This window comes from Cydia splendana, chromosome 1, assembly GCF_910591565.1.
Source record: "Cydia splendana chromosome 1, ilCydSple1.2, whole genome shotgun sequence".
Taxonomy (NCBI): Eukaryota; Metazoa; Arthropoda; class Insecta; order Lepidoptera; family Tortricidae; genus Cydia; species Cydia splendana.
The window spans coordinates 6,534,757-6,551,163 of NC_085960.1; the positions used below are offsets into that span (position 1 = coordinate 6,534,757).

The 16,407-nt window shown below is 39.3% G+C and overlaps 1 protein-coding gene and 1 long non-coding RNA gene across 2 annotated transcripts in view; one reads left to right on the forward strand and one right to left on the reverse strand.

Annotated features, from left to right (window-relative positions):
* The window catches only part of LOC134790208 (uncharacterized), a 488,662-nt gene that overhangs the window by 374,281 nt on the left and 97,974 nt on the right, over nucleotides 1-16,407 (reverse strand). The window lies entirely within an intron of this gene.
* LOC134790094 (leucine-rich repeats and immunoglobulin-like domains protein 1) overlaps nucleotides 1-16,407 on the forward strand; it is an 85,508-nt gene that overhangs the window by 53,867 nt on the left and 15,234 nt on the right. Inside the window, exons 6-7 of the mRNA XM_063760867.1 lie at nucleotides 4,978-5,111; nucleotides 14,191-14,393. Coding sequence (XP_063616937.1) covers nucleotides 4,978-5,111; nucleotides 14,191-14,393 — 337 coding nt within the window. The remainder of the gene's footprint in view (nucleotides 1-4,977; nucleotides 5,112-14,190; nucleotides 14,394-16,407) is intronic.

Sequence of the window (16,407 nt, forward strand, 5' to 3'; positions counted from 1 at the left end):
TATTGAAGATAAGTAGTGTCCGACCGAAACATGTTTTTTGGCCGAAACCGAAACCGAAACCGAATGTTCGGCTTTGGCTCTAGTTTCGGCCGAAACCGAAACCGAAACTTTTCTAGACTTCTTTAAATCGTTGAAAAAATGACATAAAACCGCTTTTACACACATATTATGGGGCTGTCAATACCCAAATGTCCTTGAGATTGATGTTAATTAAGCAGTTTTGTAAGAAAATTACTTGAGTTAGACCAAGATAATTCTGCAACGATTTTGATAACACACGCAATGCAAGTGTTATTTTAAACGTCAAAACTTCTATGAAATTATGACGTATAAATAACATTTGCACTAGTTGCACTGCGTATGGTATCAAAATCATTGCAGAATTTTATTGGGCTAACTCTATTCATTCACCAGTCAAGCTAACATGTAGGATCAACCATAAAAGCAACCAAAAACGCGAGCGCAGCGAGCGCGAAATTTTTTGTGAACAATATCGCAAGGCCGGGTACCGATCTTCATCTGGGCCTAAAAGTCCGAAGTGCCCCAGTGAGGCGAACTTTCATGCGAAGTCAAAGCCGTGCTTCAGGTTTCAGGATAAGTAGTTGAGCACATACTCCAACCAATGTCCATTGTATTAAAAAGCGAGATCGCAGGCCGAGCAAGGCTCAGCGAGGCCAAAGGATAAGCTGAAGTAGAGGACACGTGGAACACAATTAACACAAACCAATGGTAAATTGAGGTAAAAAGTGAGGTGAGGCTAAGGTCGCGTATTCGTATGAAAAACTGTACTGGGAACATTTTTAAGGGATTTTTCTTCGTTTTAATCAATAGTCAGCTGTTCAGCCTCGCAAAATATTAACTATTGAGAAAATCAACTTTGCGGCACTAGTTGAGCGTAGCCTTTAGCCTCGCTTAAAATTTGCCATTAGAGGTAGATAGGAAAATGACTGAATAAGTGAGTGAATAAGAGCGAAAAAGACATGGAATTTGATATTTGATTACTATTTGCTTTTCGGTGAAGGAAAAACATCGTGAGAAAGCCGGACTAGTCCCGATAAGGCCTAGTTTACTCTTTGGGTTAGAAGGTCAGTCTAATGGCAGTCTCTTTCGTAACAACTAGTGCCTACACCAATTCTTGGGATTAGTTGTCTATTGGACCCCAGGTTCCCATTCCCATTGCCACGGCTCGGCAAAAATTCCGGGATTACGCGAGGAAGATGATGAGTTTTCTTATTATTCTCTTGCCCAGGGCCCAGTAACATGCGACAGTGCTATCTCATTCACTCCGATACAATTAGCCAGTGTGCGCGTTATAGGTATTGACAGCCTCTTAAGACTGCGTCGTCCGTCCAGTGGCGCCCTCATTACTGGAATTGTGTTTTATAATAAACCAATTAATTTCTGTACATATACATTAATCAGTATTCATATATGTAAGTATTAATATTGTTGTCCTACTTATTCCCCAACTTTTGGTCTTTGTCCGAAGTACCATTTCGTAAGTTTCGGCCCGGCCGAAAGGTTCGGCCGTTTTTTGGCCGAAACCGAAACTACAGCCGAAACATGATTTTTTGGCCGAAACTGGCCGAAACCGAAACCGAAACCGAACCTTCGGTCGGACACTAAAGATAAGCGGCATTGAGGTTCAATGACCTCAGATATTCCATAAGGTAATGCGTCGGGTATTGGCATTTTTCAGCAAACCAATGGCTGATTTACTGCATGCGACCAAACCAAATGAAGATTATTCTAGTTAAGAAAGACTTGACGAGAGTAACTTTGGTATAATAGCAGTCTACTTGGATTTGTGATGGCGCCCCAACCAGAACTGAAATTATCAAATTAGTTTTGCAGAATGCTAATACAGTTCTCTACCAAACTTCTTTTCCCGTATTGACTAGTTTTTTTGGGAATTTTCAATCTTTTTTCCATAAGGTACCTTTTCTACTAAACTCTGAGACGACATTACTAGGCTTATAACTAACTTATAACAAAAATAAAAACAGGTAAACAAACGTTACGCATTAAGGTTTCAGATCACACAATAAAAAAAAATTGAGCATTTTTTCACCTCTTTACAAAACATTTAATATCTCCGAAACTAGAAACCCTCATAAGGTACCTTTTCCCGTGGAACGTCACATATGTTTAGGTTGTGGATATTGCGCACAAAACACACTTTAAGTCGTGTTAATGATCTCGTTGCATATTAAATTAATCGCCTGTTTCCTACGAGTTTTGTATGAATTTGATTATATAGATACTAAGTGTGAATCAATTCTCAATTAAACTCATACCTGACTTTCTTAAAGTTAAAGGTGTTCTTGATTCTCTTAACATGGAAAAAAACTTACTAAATAGAAAACAGAAACATAATGGAGAGTCATAATAGGATTACGAAAGTCGGTAATCTTTTTGGCACCAACCCAATAGAAATAAGGGTAACGAAATAACCTTTTGGAAAGCAAATGTCCTAATTAGAAAACCAAGACGGTCCCTGCCGCATCGTTTGCCAAGATTTTTAATTGAGGTAGAATAAAAAGGAAGAGAAAAACTTATTATTTATTTAAGGAGCGATGATCATTTTAGCACACGCCTCTCCCGAATTTCGTGACTTGAACTCAAGAGGAGAAGATTCTTAATTCAGTTTTATTATATTTTTCGAGGCAGAAATAAGGTGAAACTGCACAATTATTTCGATCGATCTTCAAACATACCTTTCAATGAACAAACGCGTTTAAGTATATGAAATATAGCAATTATAAAAAAGCAGAAATAATGATTGTATTATATTTTTCGAGGCAGAAATAAGGTGAAACTACACAATTATTTCGATCGATCTTCAAACATACTTTTCAATGAACAAACGAGTTTAAGTATATCAATTATAGCAATTATAAAAAACAGAAATAATGATCCAATCATTTTCGTTTCAGTTAATTTATTGACTCATTTCATAAAATTGAAATTACTATTACAAAAATAAACTGTGAAATACGTGAAATTGAATGTGCATCTCATTTTGTGTCTCTAAAGAAAATCATTTTTCACATGGGCATCTAGCGCTTTAATAGCGACAGTTAGTGGTGTGCTAATTACCCTTCATTATGCAAATAGCACGAAATTTTGCAAGAAAATGACCAATGTGGCGATAATTATGTTGCCATTTTAGGTTTACATAATTTTAAGAGAAGAATATGGCAAGTAATAATATGGTTGCCCTTTGTAGAATATGATAAATGGATAGAATATATATGATGTAATGTTATTCTGGCTCTATTTACATTTCAAGTATAAATTCTTCTAATGTGTTATATTTTACTGATATTTGATACAATATTGTATCACCTTGTATTGTATTGAAAAATATACTCTAAGCTTATACAATAGATTAAAGCATAAAAATATTTTTCACATAATATTCACCCGCCGTAAAATTGCATGGCCACTTTATAAATTAATTAATTCATAACGTGTCCATGCAATTTTGCAGCTCTCTGTACTTACACACTCCTTGAAGAAACCACATGTCAGCATAGTAGGTGCCTAAGAGGATTATTTTAAGAACACTCAATAATAAATGATGTTATTTCCGTAATTCCAACGAGCCTACACGTCAGCACGTTTAATGCCAACCTTCGCGAATTTTTGACCCTCGTCAATTTACGAGGTATTAGATTTGTGGTGAGGTCCAGATATTGGGTTACCACAGCTTAAGCGATCAACGTGGTAATAATAATACGTAATATAAATGAAAGTTATTGGGGCATAGCGAGGAAAATCGTACGTGGGCGTACAGTTGTAATATACTTACAAAAGGAAAAGTATTTATTTACTTACTTGGCATAGTTATATGATTAATAAAATATTATTTTGTAAAAGTAAGTAAGGGATTAAATTTAGGGTGCTAACAAATTAGTCACGGATATTTTTACAGCTGATAGTACTCGGTTCTCGGAGTACATTTAAGTATGAAACATCATTGGTTTTTTTATGTTTTTTTGGAGAAAACTAGGAAACAAATTTGCTACGTTAAAACACCCTGTTAATAAGATAATTAAATGAGACCTCTTTAGACATTCTAGAACCCTATTAAACTTGACGTGACGTGACATGACAGACAGTGTTAAACATCTTGACAAGTACATAATAGGGGTGATTACTTTAAAAATTAATTATAATTTTTTTTTTTGTTCGGTAAATGAAAACAAAAAAATTATATACAAAAGTTCCTTAATTACAGTTAAAAGTTAATTGTTTTAATGTAATGTAGTATCTCTTAAAATATCCGTGACTAATTTGTTAGCACCTTATATACAGAGGTACTACATAGAATAGGTACACATAGGTACTAAACTAAATTAATAACTAGCTTAAATCTAAAATAGGCCCTTGAAGCTTTGTACCAAGGATGCTGGCGGCATTTCCTCGTTGTATCGCAATGCTGATACGTTGTGCGAGGAAGCTGCCAGCTCTTCGATCACCAGTTAGTCAACCAGACACTTCGCGATTTCTGCAAATAGAGAAATCAATTCCAACCTGTAATTTCGCTATTCAGCTTTGAAAAATTAGGCACCGCCGCATACCTACATTTCATGGAATTTATAATGCTAATAGCAGTCATCGTAATAGTATTTTTTTTGCTTTAAATTTAGTACAATTGTGGTGTTACAATAGTTGGGTGAGCATACATTCAGATTTTAATAAGTCATGCAAATTATTTCTTACCTTACTATATACCTGTTGCTATTTGTTTTCTACCTTTCCCTCGATTGTTATAATATTAAAATATTTAAAACTGATTTGAAATCATCGCTATTTCGGGTAATTCTTGGTGGAAAGCGACGAAATCAACGCGGTAACGCGGCGAGCGTGACGACGCAGAGTGGGATTTTTACTGAGGTTTTAATTTTTATTTGTGTGTTTTTGTAGTTTTATTTTTAATTTGAAATCTAAACCACCTATTTTTCTTGTCAGGTACAGAGTGGATCTGGCTGGTGACAACTGGAAGCTGGCTCTTTCTGACGCAAAAGTGCAAGACTCTGGGACCTACTGCTGCCACGTGTCCACGCACCCGCCGATGTTGAGGCGAGTGCGCCTGACTGTTCATCGTAAGTATAAAGGACGACTCACGTTAGACCGGGCCCTGTCCTGTCCGGAGCTTCCGGAGCATACTTTTCTATCACATGACAGGTGATCACGTGATGCTTTCCATAGAAAACGATGCGCCGGAAGCTAGGGCTCGGACACGGCCCGGTCTAACGTGGGTCATCCTTAAGTTTATACAATTTTTGGATACGCTATTAGACAAGATTGACTGGTATGGAGGACGAGATGACGATATAGCAAGTCTGTGAATAATTTACTCTTGCTACGTAGGAAAGAAATTAATTTGGCTGTGTCAATGTAGCAGTAAGAAGGAAATTACACAGTATGAACCATGAAATAGGGCCCTATTATTATCAAATAAGATAATTCCATTACCTTATAGGTAAACCGCTTTTCATGCCAATAACCTGAAAGATGATAATATCCGGATTATTTGGAACGTTTCCTTATATTTTTATGTCGAAACGAAAGATTGATCGAATTGTCTGTCATTTATATCGCATCCACCGCTTAAAAAAAAGTAAAATGGACAAAGACAGCCTAGTTGATAAAATTTCTCGCAACACATTCTTATTCCTATAATAACCACGGAGCGTTGTAGGTAATATAATATATGTTGTAATATTATGGGTGTCCGTATTATATTTGATGTTAACTTTAATATTGTGTTTTGTCGGTAGTTCATCAAATTATTACGCCAAAATGCAGAGCCTTCTATATTGCGCCATTAATCGCTTACGTAACCTAGGTAACAATAAGTGTTTAACAATCCAATTTCTAAAATCAAATATTTTTTTAACTAAAATTGGAAAAAGAAATACGCCTTTAACATATTCTTTTACAAAACTCATATGATAGGGAAATGAGGCGTACCCTAGTAGGTACATAGAGTCCTTCGGGGTTTTGTGTTCCCAATGTTTATCGATGTCTGTACCAATATGTATTAGACTTGCAAGAATTGTTTTCCAAGCTCCCTAGGGTCTCTCTAATAGCCTTTGTAACTCAAGCAGAGAATCATTATAGGGACCTTTTACGTTTTATTTTCTTCTTAAGTGCTTTTATTAAATTTTTCCGAAAACATTTGGGTGTTTAAAATAATGGACATTTGTTTTACAATATTCTTGTTTCAAATTATGTTCAAATAATGAACACACTTTATTAATATTAGATCACACACTCATTAATTAGGTATAACCATAATATTGTTTTTCATGAGCTTAATGTTTAAGTTACTATTTATTTCTGGACTATATACAAACTTTATTTTTTGTTGTGAAAGAAACTTCACTTAGTTATGGCGCGTGTAAAAAGGAGAACCAAAACTTAGGACGTTTCGGGTCGAACCTTTTGCGCTGAGCCTTTGTGCCATTGTGACTGATGCTAAACAAAGTTTTGCTATGGACTTTTACATCCATAGGGAAAACAATTTATTCAAGAAATTTCGACGGAGCCAGATGATCAGATTACAACCAGAATTCTCTTAGTATACAGGGTGATCAATCCAAATGGGTCAGTATGGAGAAGTCGGAAACTATGAGAGATAGCGAAATCTGTTCTTAGGAACCATGGCTTCGATTTTAGATTTAATAATAATGGCATTCAATTTTTTTTGAAATCTATCATACATAACCGGGATTCGAACCTGGTCAATATTCTTGTTGTTTGTTTGTATGGCAACTTTTAAACGATGCGTGATATGTGGGGGGTGCTCGACCAAATATCATAGAGGGCCCCGAGACAAAACAAACTACATTAAAAAAAATCAAAATGGCCGAATTTTTTTTTAATTTTTTCAAGTTGGTCCGAGCGCGCTGAGATTTGGCATGTGGCGAGCCCGGGGGCCCAAAATTACCATGTCAAAAAATTTTTTTGGAAAAATCCAAAATGGCGGCGGACACGGGCAAAGTTAAATTTCCAAGTAGGTTAAGCGAGCCCGAAGGGCGAACTTCAGGCCGGGAGGCCGTAGGCCGACCCCGGCGGAGGGCCGAAGGCCCGGAGCCTCCACCCCGACTCCCGACACGCGAGGCCGAAGCCGAGTAAACGAAGGCCGAGCTCCGCGTAGGGCCGAAGGCCCGAAGCGTCACACGAAAGGGGGAAGTTGGAGCTTAAACACGACCCAACACTTTTCCTATTGGGAATTGCGTTTTGGGAGTCGGGGTGGAGGCTCCGGGCCTTCGGCCCTCCGCCGGGGTCGGTCTTCGGCCTCCCGGCCTGAAACTCGCCCTTCGGGCTCGCTTAACCTACTTGGAAATTTGACTTTGCCCGTGTCCGCCGCCATTTTGGATTTTTCCAAAATTTTTTTTGACATGGTAATCTTGGGCCCCCAGGCTCACCGCATGCCAAATCTCAGCGCGCTCGGACCAACTTGAAAAAAATTAAAAAAAGTCGGCCATTTTGAATTTTTTTTAATGTAGTTTGTTTTGTCTCGGGGCCCTCTATGATATTTGGTCGAGCACCCCCCACCTATCACGCATCGTTTAAAAGTTGCCATACAAACAAACAACAAGAATATTGACCAGGTTGGAATCCCGGTTATGTATGATAGATTAAAAAAAAATTGAATTATTATTAAATCTAAAATCGAAGCCATGGTTCCTAAGAACAGATTTCGCTATCTCTTATAGTTTCTGACTTCTCCATACTGACCCATTTGGATTGATCACCCTGTAGAAAACACAAATTTTCTATAAAAACCTTCACATAAAGCCGCTTTTTAACGACTGTCAGAACAAAAACTTTTTTGGTGAATATGTATCCATTTTTATCAAACAATGGACCTTCATAATATCGATACATTACGAACTTAATAATAAGAATACACTATTACTCAAACTAGACTCGTTTATTTTTGGCAATTAACACAGACAAAGGCGTTTGTAAAACAAAACAGTATGTATTACTATGTAAGATTATCGCCACCACCTGATTGTTAAAAACTAATGATACCTATGCCACCAGCAAAACATTCACTAAGTAATTTTCTTACTTTTAACGAAATAAGAATCAAGGGTGATTACTTTAATGAGTATTAATTGAGTCCCTAATAAAAGCGAACAGTTTAACCTAGTTACATAAATGGATTTGGGTGTAGTTTAATCCAAATAGAGAGGAAATGTTCCGTATTGCAATGCATTAGTTTCTGTCGGACCCTGATCAATAAAATGGACATTTGTTGATAATCTTTGTTAATTACTTGTTCAAAGCCGGAAATTCGTATGTGGATTTATTTTGTGTTACGTAAAGCTTACATTGGATTGTTAAAAACTAAACTTGTATGACCATCATTCTGTATATTGACAGGCCTATTCATTATGAAAACGCAACAATAAAACTACATTCATTCAACATTTTTGCCAACGGTAGATATTTTGAGTATTTTAATATGTAAATTCGTTAGTTACACTGTTTTGGAAATAAAATTTTTCAGTCAGCTTATTTCATTTTTCATTTCATTTCATTTATTTAAAACCACATGCAAGTTTACAGTGCTGGACCAAAACACTTACACATTAATTACATTATTAACATTAAAACATTTAAAAATTCAATACATTCAATAAAAAAATTATACATAAAGAAAAAAAAATGTCATCACATCAAGCTTATTCTAATATAAATGTCATTTGATAAATAAAGATAAAAGTCAACAAAGAAATAAAAAATAGAAAAATAAAATAAGAAATAAATAGTCAAATACAATTCGCGTCACTATAATCATAATACATTAAATACCATTCTATTATAGGTAAATAACGCATGAGAATTTAAAAAAATGGGCACAAAATTGTATACCGATCATGTATGTAATATTAAATGCGTAGTTAGTATTGGCTTTCATACTTCCAAGTATATGTAGGTAGGTACAAGGGTATTACGAAGAATTCATTAAGCAGTATAATGAACATGAGATTGCAGCGGTTTTGACGAAGCGTTAAATTACTTCCTTCATTTTGGGGCACACAACATAGTTCTGACACAATTTTACACAAATAATGGAAAAAAGTGAATATGTGTGTTTTATGTGCCGAAAATATCTTGTTACTAGAAAATATCTTGGCACAAACGTATTCGAAAACAATTCGGCTATAGCGTGTAGTACTTACAATACCTTCGGAACAAACTCACAGGCATTTATTTAAAACCTATTGAAAAAAGGTACTTTTTCATTTCCGTCAACAACTGTTGTTGGTGGTGTCTATAACAGAGGCAGTGAATTTAACAGAAATATATTCCGGGGACAACATTAGGTACTTAGGTTTTCATTAAACACATGTATTTATTTTGCCATATACGTGACCGTGATATAAATGACCTCACAAATATCAAAATTGACAATGGGTGCGTTTACTCCTATGCAGATGACACAGTATTGGTTTTTAAAGCAAAAACTTGGCAGTCGGTCTTTGAGTACGCTGAAAAAGGCCTCAGGCTGGTTTCCTCCTGGCTTAAAGAAAACCTCCTCACATTAATGTTTCGCGAAATACCAAAATACCCAAACAAAACCAGATCTTAAATTAAAAATGCATATCTGTAACGACTACTACTACTGTCAACCTCTCCTGCTCGCATCGGTGGTTCGTTATGAATAGCCGATGGCGATGGTTCCCAGCCATCGCGGTGCCCCCTGCTAGATAACAGACGAGGCTCTGGCGACCGAGCAAATGGCGGTATAACCATTCACCTCGCCAGGCAACTGGCCAGAAGAGGCTTCAGCGACCTTGAGGTTCAAATACCCTCTAAAATGTCTGGGGCAGAACGGAACGGGAAACGACCGCATCTAAAATCCCAAGAAAACCACCATGAGTAGAGCTAATGTGATAAATAACGACTGGTCATGCGACCCGGCTGACGCCCGGCGCCAGGGCGGTTCCGGGTCTCCTGGTGTGAAATTGGCTACCGGCTGCAAGCGAGTTCGTCCGCAGGCTCCTTGCAGAAATTGGGCTACTGCTGGACAGATACCACCACACACAAGTCGACTCACTACCAAAGAAAATGCTCTCAAGATAGGGACCTGGAATGTGCGTGGCATGCAGATGACTGGAAAGATAGAGATAATAGAACAGGAAATGACTAGATATGGATTGGACGTGTTGGGCCTAAGTGAGACGCATATAAAGGAGAGTGGCCATTGCATATCACAGAGTGGCATGCTCAGGATCAATGCCGGTAGTCAGGACAACAGTTTCAGCGGCGTGGGCTTCGTAATTTCTAGGCAGTTGCGTAATAAGGTGCTAGGGTACAATGCCTTCAGTGACAGAATTGCTACCCTGAAACTTGCGGCGCACCCTAACCCGATTGTGCTGATGCAGGTATATGCGCCTACATCAACTTCGTCAGAGGAGAGCATAAGCCAGTTTTATAGTGACCTAGAAAGGCTATACCAGGACGTCCCGAGTAAGGAGACAACCATCATCCTTGGTGATTTTAACGCAAAAATCGGAAGCACTCGTCACGATGAACACCTCAGAGAAGTTGTAGGGAGCTATGGCCTAGGTTCACGGAACGAGCGGGGCGAGAGATTGCTCGACTTCTGTGCCGAATATGGGCTAACCATCATGAACTCGTGGTTTGAGCAACATCCGCGACGTCTCTATACCTGGCAATCTCCTACAGGGCATCGTAACCAAATAGATTATGTTTTGGTAGGTAGAAGGTGGAGATCGTCTATTCTATCCACAAAAACACGTCCTGGAGCTGACTGCGGCAGCGACCATCAGCTGTTGGTTGCTACCTTCAGGATCAGATTAAAAGTGATAAGGTATCAAAAAGCCACGAGGGTCATAAAGTTACCGACGGGCGCTGAGGAACCCTACGAAGATCTGGTCAAATCCCGTTTGTGCACAAACGCTACCTGGGAGTCATTGAAAGCCGTTGCTCTTGATGCAGCCAAACAATTTCCTGCAAGTACTGGTGCCAAGGCAGAGTGGATGACTGACAGTACCTGGAACGCTGTCGAAGAAAGGAAAGCATTGAAGTTGCAAGGCCTGTCTACAGAGGAAGAACTAGTGGAATATGCTCAGCTCAACGCCTGCGTTCAGCGTTTATGTAGACAAGACAGAAGCAAGTATATCGACTCAATATGTGACGATATTGAAAAGCATTCGAATGCAGCTCATGCTAAGGACTTGTTCCAGAAAGTCAAATTACTCGCCAAGGAATACAAACCGAAGACATGGTCCATCGGAGATGAGAGTGGCAAACCCGTCGTTGAAAAGGAGCGTGTTCTGGTAAGATGGAGGAACTACTGCCAAAAGCTTTACAGTTCAAATGTGGAAGAGGCACACATTAACAGGCTTGATTATACAGTTAAAGAACCAGATATCCTAATGTGCGAAGTGGAAGCTGCAATTGCGAAGCTAAAGCTGAAAGCTTGTGGTGGTGATGGTCTTACCGCACAAATGATCAAGCATTTAGGTACTGATGGCATAAAAATTCTCCACAACGTTTGCCTTAAAGTCTGGAGGACGGGTAGCTGGCCAGACGATTGGACGGAATCGATCATAATTCCTCTGCACAAGAAAGGTTCCACCCTTAAATGTGAAAACTATAGGACCATTTCGCTCATTTCTCATGCAGGCAAGGTTTTGCTCAGCATTATCAACAAACGACTGGAGCACTTCATTCAAAAACAAATCGCGAAAGAACAGGCCGGGTTTGTTAAGTGCAAAGGGACGCGTGAGCAAATCTTGAACATTAGGCAGCTCACAGAGAAATGCAGAGAATTGAATGTACCGATGGTACTCTGCTTCATCGACTACGCAAAAGCCTTCGACTGCATCAGCTGGCACAAAATGTTCGGAGTAATGAAGGAAATGGGTATACCAGAACACCTAGTATTCCTTGTGCAGAACCTCTATTTGAACGGTAGCACTAGAGTGCGGTTAGATGACGACATTTCCCATCCCTTCAAAACAGAAAGAGGCGTCAGGCAAGGCTGCATACTCTCCCCTCAGCTTTTTAATCTGGTCGGAGAACATATAATGCGCCGTGTACTGGACGGCTGGAAGAGAGGTGTAAGGGTTGGCGGCCAATTAATAAGCAACCTTCGGTTTGCCGATGACACCACCATTATTGGCACCAATGAAGCCGAACTCTCGGAGTTATTGCGCAGGATCGAGGATGTCAGCGCAGAATATGGACTTCTCATCAATAGGAGCAAGACCAAACTTATGTTTGTGGACCGAGCGGACCAGATGCGGAGGACTTACGAACTGCGTGACCTGGATACGGTGCAGGAATTTGTGTACCTGGGGTCACTAGTTTGTAATAACGGGGACTGCGATAAGGAAGTGATAAGGCGTGGGCAAATGGTCAAATCAGCTGTCAACCGGCTGGGGAAAATATGGAAAAACAGAAACATCAAGCGCAACACAAAAATACGCCTCATGCGCACTCTCGTTTTCTCCATATTTCTCTATGCAGCGGAAACTTGGACCCTAAAAGCTCGCACAAGGGCAAGAATAGACGCGTTCGAAATGTGGTGCTGGCGCAAAATGTTGGGCATCTCATGGACAGCGCATCGCACCAACGTGTCTATTCTGAACGAGCTCAACATAAAAACCCGTCTATCTACTGTCTGTCTCAGGAGAATCCTCGGGTTCTTTGGGCACTTGGCCCGGCGGGAACCCGACAGTTTAGAGAAGTTGATGATCGGTGGCCAGGTTGAGGGCAGAAGAGGCAGAGGCAGAATACCCACACGCTGGTTTGATGCCATTGAGGCAGTCACACGCGTCAAGTTCCAGGGCTCTATGCGGAAGGCAGAAGATCGGCCAGGTTGGAGAGCGATCCAAGAAAACGCAACTTATGGCGGTCACGACCCTCAGTCATGAGGTTACGACGAAGAAGAAGATCTGTAACGAAAATGTAGATTCTTCTTCTTGTGAATGTACTCAACTTACAAAAGTGGCATCCATTAAATACCTCGGGGTCATATTAGACCAGCGACTGAGCTGGCATCCACATATTGAGTACATAAACAACCGCATAAGAAAACTTATATGGATATTTAAAATCCTTAGGCATGTAGCCGACAAAAAATTGCTGGAACAATTACCTAATACAATGCACTTGCGCAGTCAGTGATGAGCTATTGTATTGTCGCCTGGGGTGGATCTACAAAAACAAAATTCTTGCAGGTTGAGAGAGGACAGAGGTCTTTGCTTTGCTAAGGTCATGTATAAACTCGCTAGAAAATATCCAACTAGTGATTTATATAAAAAGAGTGATTATGAGCATGAGGAAATTATATGTGCTTCTCACTGTACCTACTAAAACTGCATAAGACACTAAACTTTAATCCATCCCTATTAAATCGTAGGCGAAGTCACGCAGTAGCCCCTAAATGGCCAACAAAATATTTATTTGCAAAAAGACAATTCAATGCAATATCATCACAGATGTATAATAAAATTAACAAAGCTCTCAACATCTATCCAATGCAACGGATAAATTGTAAAAGAAAAATCACAGAATGGTTACTGACACTTACCTATGATAAGACTGAATCGCTTCTTAAGGCTTAATGCCTTAAATGATAAACATAAACACACACACAAACACACACACATACCGAGAGAGACACACACACAAACTTACACCCTAGTTAAAACTAGAGTGAGTAAAATTGTATTAGGATAAAGTATACCCACGAATGAATCTTGATTGTAATTATAAATTAAAAATTTTAAATATGAATTTGTGATTATAAAAAACTAACTTTAACAATATATTTCCCTGTATGTATAATTTATTATGAATCTGGGAAATTGATTTGTAAAAAAATACTATAATAATAAAACTTATATAAATTAGCTATAGGTATAGTCATAGTTATTTTAAAAATAACAACTAAAATAATATGTAAGTATCTGGTATTAAACCTGAAACACTCCGTTTGGAAGGAGCGGTGCCTCCTAACACAAGTATTGCTATACTTAACAGGAGGTATCCACCACAAAGTATTGTATAAATCCACCTAGATACCAAATAAATATAATTGATTTTTTTGATATACTAATTACAGCATTTTTATTGTCTTTTGTTTTAAGACATGGACACTAATCAACTCGTATTTTGTTGCAGCGCCAGAAATCACCATGAGCAAAGAGGCCTTCCTAGAGACGGGAGAGACACTCTCCCTTAAATGCGCCGTGTTGCATCTCCACTCCCGCGAGGCAGCTCCGACGCTGCAGTGGTACAGAGGCAACAGCACGGTCCCACTTGATGAAATAAGGGGGGGAGTGTTGGTCGAGACCGACCATCTGACTATGACTAGTCATTTACAGGTAATTAATCTCTCGTTTTCCACTTTTTATTTACTTACATAAATCTACCACGTAAGATTTCTAATTTATTCCTGAGTTTTGACATTGGAAATGTCTTTTCGTTCGCTCCAGTATAGGGTCCGATTTCACGAAAAAGTGCGATCCCCTTATATCTCGGAAAGTTGTGAAGATATGATATTAAAAAATAGGCTCAAAAGACGCATAATCATGAGAGCTGTTAGGTGCAAAAATAATTATTCGAGAAAGTCAAAAACGAAAAAAGTTATGGTCGAAATAGTGAAAATAAAATTATTTTTTTTCCGAATTTTTGATTTTGGGCTCGATAATTTGGAAACGAAGAATGATATCAAAAATTTGAGAAAAACGGCTCTGGACAATTTGGTCAGCTACAATTTGAGCCTAAAACAAAGACGATCGGGTTAAGGGTTTGCCCTGTAGCCTAACCTTAAAATAGTCAAAAAGTCAGAACGACATATTTCACATGACATTTATGACTTCATGTTTCGCAGAGTTCGTTATCGGTGTTTGTTGTGAATTATCGGGATTATGACGGCAGAATAACACTTGCACTGCGTGGGCTATCAAAATCGCTGCAGATTTTTCTTGGTCTAACTCTATCTATCCTGTTTGAGACGGGCGTAGATAACGCACTATTCGACAATCTATGCATTCTTAGGGGTAGGGGCAGGGGCAGGGGCAGGGGCAGGGGCAGGGGCAGGGGCAGGGGCAGGGGCAGGGGCAGGGGCAGGCGCAGGCGCAGGGGCAGGGGCAGGGGCAGGGGCAGGGGCAGAGGCAGAGGCAGAGGCAGAGGCAGAGGCAGAGGCAGAGGCAGAGGCAGAGGCAGAGGCAGAGGCAGAGGTAGAAGTAGAGGTAGAGGTAGAGATAGAAATAGAAATAATTTTATTCGTGAGCACAAACATAAAATAAAAACTTATACAGAGAAACATAAAAAAGAAAAAGTGCTCACCTCAGCATGTTGCTGGCGGCTGCTAGCAGATAGCTGATGCTGAACCCTGGCAGTACCTAGTGGAGCTTGAGTTTAATACAACATAAGCACACGCTGTTTTAGTCATCGGACTCGTCTCGATGAGCACTTAGGAGAGTAGTACCCAAGATAGAGCTGATGCTGAACCCTGGCTGTGCCTAAAGGAACTCAGGTTTGTTGCAACATAGGCACACGCTGTTTTGGTCATCCGACTCGTCTTGATGAGCACTTAGGAGAGTAGTACCCAAGATAGAGCTGATGCTGAACCCTGGTTGTACCTAGCGGAACTCAGGTTTGGTGCAACATAGGCACGCGCTGTTTTGGACATCCGATTCGTCATGATGATCACATGGTAGAGCATTACCCAAGATAGCTGATGCTGAACCCTGGTAGTACCTATTGGAACTCTGGTTTGGTGCAACATAGACAAACGCTGTTGTGGTCATCTCTCGTCGCGTCAAACTGCTGTCAAGAAAATTTCATATCTTGCAGCAAATGGGCCGCTGCCGATCAAGACTCGAGTGACGATAACGGCGATGTGGCTACCACTTCTCGAGTTGACTACGGATTTGCCGTGTAATAATTTTCTTGTACTTTGAACATTAATATATCCTGCTTATTAATCGAAAAATGAAATATGTACCTATACTTATGCGCCACGGCGACAATTATTCAAACTTCGATACGCGTGTGGAAATTTTGCAATTTGTTTGTTCACATGCGTTATGTCCAGGATACTTGTGTTAATCTAAAAATAAAATAATTATCATTCAACGTTGTAGTTTTATTTTGTAACTTTTTCCTTATCCAGAATTTCTCGTCGCTCAGCGACAATATTTTTTCGAATTACCTTAGATTAATTTCCAATATGCTCGATAGTCGTGTGAGGCACGAAATCTGTGATTTTTTTTTAAATAACCAGACAATGACGCAGTTCACGATTTGGCACATGACTATTAGAGTTAGACCAAGAAAACTTTGCAGCAATTTTTATAGCCCACGCAGTGCAAGTGTTATTTTTTATATGCA